This window comes from Salvia splendens, chromosome 6, assembly GCF_004379255.2.
Source record: "Salvia splendens isolate huo1 chromosome 6, SspV2, whole genome shotgun sequence".
Lineage (NCBI taxonomy): Eukaryota > Viridiplantae > Streptophyta > Magnoliopsida > Lamiales > Lamiaceae > Salvia > Salvia splendens.
In genome coordinates, this window is record NC_056037.1 from 33219362 (window position 1) to 33225033 (window position 5672).

At 33.2% G+C, this 5672-nt stretch overlaps 1 protein-coding gene across 1 annotated transcript; it reads left to right on the forward strand.

Moving 5' to 3' along the window:
* Positions 1-674: 674 nt before the first annotated feature.
* Positions 675-2170, forward strand: LOC121806911 (cyclin-D3-1-like). The gene is made up of 4 exons (XM_042207088.1): positions 675-1305; positions 1387-1591; positions 1674-1804; positions 1888-2170. Exons 1-4 carry the CDS (start codon positions 889-891, stop codon positions 2071-2073), a joined length of 939 nt encoding a protein of 312 aa, XP_042063022.1. The 5' UTR covers positions 675-888; the 3' UTR covers positions 2074-2170.
* Positions 2171-5672: the final 3502 nt, after the last annotated feature.

Consider the following 5672-nt stretch of genomic DNA (forward strand, 5'->3'; position numbering starts at 1 on the left):
TGTTTTAAATATAGTTATCAAGCTTACAAATAAATTAGACAACTTTTTTAAAGAATGGGCATGCAGCCTAGGTCAAATAATTGTCCTAGTACTAGTGAGCATTTTCAATAATGATAGTCACGAGTTACAAGCATTTTTTTACTATGGTCATAACATAGATATATAGGTCCACTCCACGTACGTCCAATTGCATCTACAACTTAAATCATTCGACTATACTACTATATTGATTTATTCCATGCAATATCTTTATTTACAGCCCCTCACGCTTCAACTTATTTTGTCTCTAAACCATGATACAACCAACTATATAAGTCACATAATTTGATGTTTCTCTTCTTAATAATTTGATAACTCTCAATAAAGAATTTAATACATGTAAATAATGAAAACGAGACAATTATTTACACACTGGAATTTCATACGGTGCCGTACATAGTAGTGGAACGTCAATTTTAGTAATTAAAGATCCTTTATTCCAATTCATACCATCCATCCACGAAAAATATGGCACTTTCATTTTCTAAGCTCATTTTGAAAAAAATGATAGTAATAAATATTTAAAATGGTGAGAAGGAAAAATAAGAGAGATAATAATATAATAAAATCTCTAGCGCACATACATATCTTTCAATCATTTTGCAAAGATGGCCAAGTTTTTATTTATTTTTCTAATTTGACAACAATTTACCTCTCTCCTTGCTAGATTTTCGTTTATATAAATTCGCACACAACAGCTGCGAAACCACTGAGCAAACAATCACTCATTAATCCATCTCACATTCTCACACTCATGGCTGCAAGCTCATCTCTAGGCTTCTCTTTCTCATCATCTCTGTTTGAGTAGAGAATGAGCGCACGCCTCGAAACTCTTCTTCTCGGAAGAAGATGCCTCCTCTTCATCAACTAACCCCTCAAATCGCCCTCTACTGCGATGAGGAGGAATACCATTGGGACTCCGACTCCATCTCTAATTACTATAATACCCCTCACTTTAACTACGACCACGAGCTCGCCTCTCTACTGCACAAAGAGCAGGAACACCAACCGCTCCTAAATATCCACTGCGCCGCGTCTCCGGCTACGGCGAGAGCCGAGGCTGTTGACTGGATCCTTAAAGTTGTTCGCTACTATTCCTTCTCCGCGCTCACTGCGGTGCTTGCGGTTAACTATTTCGATCGATTTCAGCATAGCTCTGAATCTCGCGTACAGAAGCCATGGATGGCTCAATTAACTGCTGTTGCTTGCATTTCCTTGGCTGCCAAAGTGGAGGAGACTCATGTTCCTCTGCTCCTTGATCTCCAAGTATGTATAGATTCGAGTTTTTCTCTCTCTGTCTCTGTTTCTCTCTGTGTATGCGATTGATTTTTGAGATCGGATTTGCAGGTGGTGGAAGAGACTGATTACGTTTTCGAATCGAAAACGATTCAGAGAATGGAGATTTTAGTCCTTTCCACTCTCGATTGGAAGATGAATCCGGTTACTCCGGTTTCGTTTCTCGACTGCATCGCCAGAAAGTTAGGGCTCTTCAGCGAGATCTCCAGAGACTTTCTTAGGAGATGCCATTGCCTTCTTCTCTCTCTACTTTCTGGTAATTAAACATCTTCTCTCCATCTCTTTCTCTCTCTTCAATTTCTGCGTATTAACAGTTTGAACATTGAATCGATCTGCAGACTGTAGATTCATGAGGCATCCGCCGTCTGCATTGGCGACCGCCACAATGCTGTATGTAATCAGCAGCGTCGAGCCAACAATCGGCGTCGATTATCACGATCAGCTCATCGGAATTCTCGGAATCGACAAGGTAACGAAATGAATTTCGAGATTGCAATTGATTGGTAGTATTGTTTTGTGATTTAATTTGAGTGTGTGATATAATGGGAACAGGATAAGGTGGAGAGTTGTTGTAAGCTGATAGAGGAGGTGGCCACTGGTGCCGGCCTGTTATACTCGTTTAACAAGAGGAAGCTCCCCGGCAGCCCCAAAGGGGTGGTGGACGTCTACTTCAGCTCCGACGATTCCTCCGCCGTCTCGTCGCCGGAGCACCTCACAAAGAAATTCAAGTCCACATAATTAATTAACTAATGCATTTTTTCCTCTCTTCATTTCCGTTCCCTTTTTATTTATCTATTTTTAAATCTATGTGTAGAATAACATTTTCTACGAAATCTCTGAATGCACTTTCAGCAAAATGGCCATCTTCATTTTGTAATGTGTCTACTTTCGGCAAGTCAAATCGGATTTAGTCACAAAATAATACTACTACCCTCTTCTAAAAAATAAACTTTTTAAAAAAATTAATACAAAATTAATACGGAGTACAAAATTAATAAAAAAAATTAATACACAGAAGAATAAGTATTGCATAACACTATTTTTTAAACTTTTTCAATTTTGGATACTTATTTGAATTACACATTAATCCTACAACACTTTATCAATAATTTATACTCCCATTGTTCGTGAAATAATGTATTTATATCAATATACTTCTTTAACAAAAACTACACTAACTTGAAAATTAAAATACAATAAACTTACTATAATAAAATTAAGAGATAACATCATTTTTGGTCCACAAATTTTGCCAAAGTATCATTTTAGGTCCGTGAACTTTGAAAATATCATTTTAGGTCCGTGAACTTTGAGTTAGTATCATTTGAGGTACTTTTTACTATTTCCATATTTTTTTGGACGAAAATACCCTCAATACCTTAAAGTGTATATATTTTTAATAAATTTATCATATACTCATAATTTTTTATAAATATCTTTACAATATATTTTTGACAAATTTTCTAAATATAATTTGACCTTAAATATTATCACTTAATTTTGTGACATGCAAGTAAAATTGCTTCTTCAATTTTTTATATTAAATTTTTTTAAAAATTGAATAAAGAACTTTTCTTTAATAATAAAAAATTGAATAAAGATCTTTTCTTGCATGTCACAAAATTAAATGATAATATTGAAGGTCAAATTATATTTAGAAAATTTGTCAAAAATATATTGTAAAGATATTTATAAAAAGATCTTTATTCAATTTTTTATTATTAAAGAAAGTTCTTTATTCAATTTTTTAAAAAAATTAATATAAAAAATTGAAGAAGCAATTTTACTTGCATGTCACAAAATTAAGTGATAATATTTAAGGTCAAATTATATTTAGAAAATTTTTCAAAAATATATTGTAAAGATATTTATAAAAAAATATGAATATATGATAAATTTATTAAAAATCTATACACTTTAAAATATTGGGGGTATTTTTGTCTAAAAAAACTTGGAAATAGTAAAAAGTACCTCAAATGATACTAACTCAAAGTTCACGGACCTAAAATAATACTTTGACAAAGTTCGTGGACCAAAAATGATGTTCCCTCTTAAATTAAAACATAATTTGAAACACATTTAAAAATATCACGATTAAAAAAAATTACAATACATATACTCCCGCCGTCCGTGAAATAATGTCTTATTTTGCTATTTTGAAATGTCCATGATTTAAAGTCTCATTTGATTTTTCCATTTTAGGTAAGAGGACCCATCGTTCACCTAACTTATTATACTCACATTCTATTATAAAATCAGAATATATAAGTGTGGTCCACTTTCCACTAACTCATTTCCTCATTTTTCTTCACAAAATCAAATAATTCTTAAAATCTGTGTTGAATCAAAATGGGACTATATGGCGAACAAAGAGACTATAAAATAGCTAAAATTCAAGCGAAAGAAGACACATTTTACAGAAAGAGCTCAACAACAAGAACAACTAAATAATAGTGCAACTAGAATATATTTTTTCGTACTTCAACAATATTGGAGGATCTGGTTATGATTTACAAGATTATTAGATTATAATAATATACTGATTTGCAATATCTTATAAATTTTTGCATTAGCACCATATTTAATGTTGTTCTCCATATTTAGTGTTGTTATATAGAAAATCCAAACATAAGTTTGAGTTTTGATTGATGTATAGTTGGAGATGGTTTAATATGATGGATGAGATTGGATTGAGTGTCGTAACTATTGTTCAATTGCATAAATAACAATATTACTACTTTATAAGATAATATGACGCTGAATTAGTTTTGACTTACGAATTTTACTCCTTTTCTATGATAATAGTATTAATTTTAGAGTATTTCAATCTCAAATAATTTTGAAACAAGTTAACGTTGAATCTTCACAATATGTTTAATTCAATAGACAGAGCCCGATATGTAATCTCAAAAGAATCTCGATATAGTAAAATTACTACTAGTATTAGATCAGTTGAATCTTAGGCCATCCGCAATGGGCGGACGATGGCACGCCCGATGGCGCGCATCGTCCGCGCCATCGATCGTCCGCGCCCATTGCGGATACGGACGATAGGTCGCGGACGATCGTCGCGGCCGATACTAAGGGCGCGGAGGATGGCGCGCCCGATGCCTATCGTCCGCGCCATCGTCCGCCCCATTGTGGCGTACACGGACGATGGCTGCGGACGATAGGCATCGGACGACTTAGTTTTTTTTTTTGTAAGTTGAACGGTGTAACTTCTTTTTTTATTAATGTGTCCCCGTTTGTTATTTCGACCTTTTTATTTACTCGTTATTAATTGTTAGTTGAAAACATTTAAATCAATTAAACAAATAAATAAAATGATGATGTGGCGCGCCATAGGGCGCGCCTTAGGGCGCGCCTTAGGGCGCCCCACTGCAGGTGGGGAGGTAGGAGGATAAAACTGCTGACGTGGCGCGCCATAGGGCGCGCCTTAGGGCGCGCCTTAGGGCGCCCCATTGCTAATGCCCTTAAAATGAAATACATTAACTTTGAGTAACCGAACATATATATTACTGGATTTTAGGGTATGGGAGGGAAAGGGACTTGTGTGGGAAAAATGTAGAATTTGTTTGCATGTAGAATTTCAAGCTTCTTTTACTATGTGCTTCCTCACTTTTACTTTCTTATAGACGCTATGATATAAATTTACTTTTTCGACAAACTTATAGGAATGTATTTTATTTTTCATATTTTTATTTTTATTTCAATACAAATAATTAAATGAAAAAAATATCTGTAAAATTACTTTAATCTTGCAAAAATAATATTGTCAAAAAAATATTGTCATATTTGACATTTTTCTTAAAGACAGACATGTCTAAATTCACTCTTATTGAATAAAGCTATGCGGTCACATTATGGTCAACCATAAATTAATTAAATAACAAAAAAATTTGATTTTTTTTCAAAATTTTGGTTTAATACTACTTGATTTTACTTTTATATCATCTTCATTATATGTTGCCTAACATATTAGTGTTGCTCTTTAGTAGTTTTTGCTCAACTTATTACTACTGTCATTTCTTGATTGTTACTCAACGTATACAGTAATTCGTGATATTAACGTGTTTTACGTAATGAAATTCAAAGATAAGTATCAACTCACAAGTCCATTCACACACATATAAGTTTATATCGGTAATTCTAATTTTTTTATACATATAAATGGACTAAATTAACTCTTTATGGCCGACCACATTATGACCATTTAGCATAACTCTTATTTAAAATGTTACTACTAGTTTTTATAAATAAAAGTGAATATTTTTATGAACATGCACCGTTAAAAATCGGGAGATAGACCATCTTCTTAGAATTACGAAGTAATAATC

Coding starts and splice junctions, on each gene's coding strand:
- LOC121806911 (XM_042207088.1), top strand. CDS start 889: ATGCCTCCTCTTCATCAACTAACCCCTCAAATCGCCCTCTACTGCGAT. Junction 1,592..1,673: donor TCTTCTCTCTCTACTTTCTG/GTAATTAAACAT, acceptor ATCGATCTGCAG/ACTGTAGATTCATGAGGCAT. Junction 1,805..1,887: donor GAATTCTCGGAATCGACAAG/GTAACGAAATGA, acceptor TAATGGGAACAG/GATAAGGTGGAGAGTTGTTG.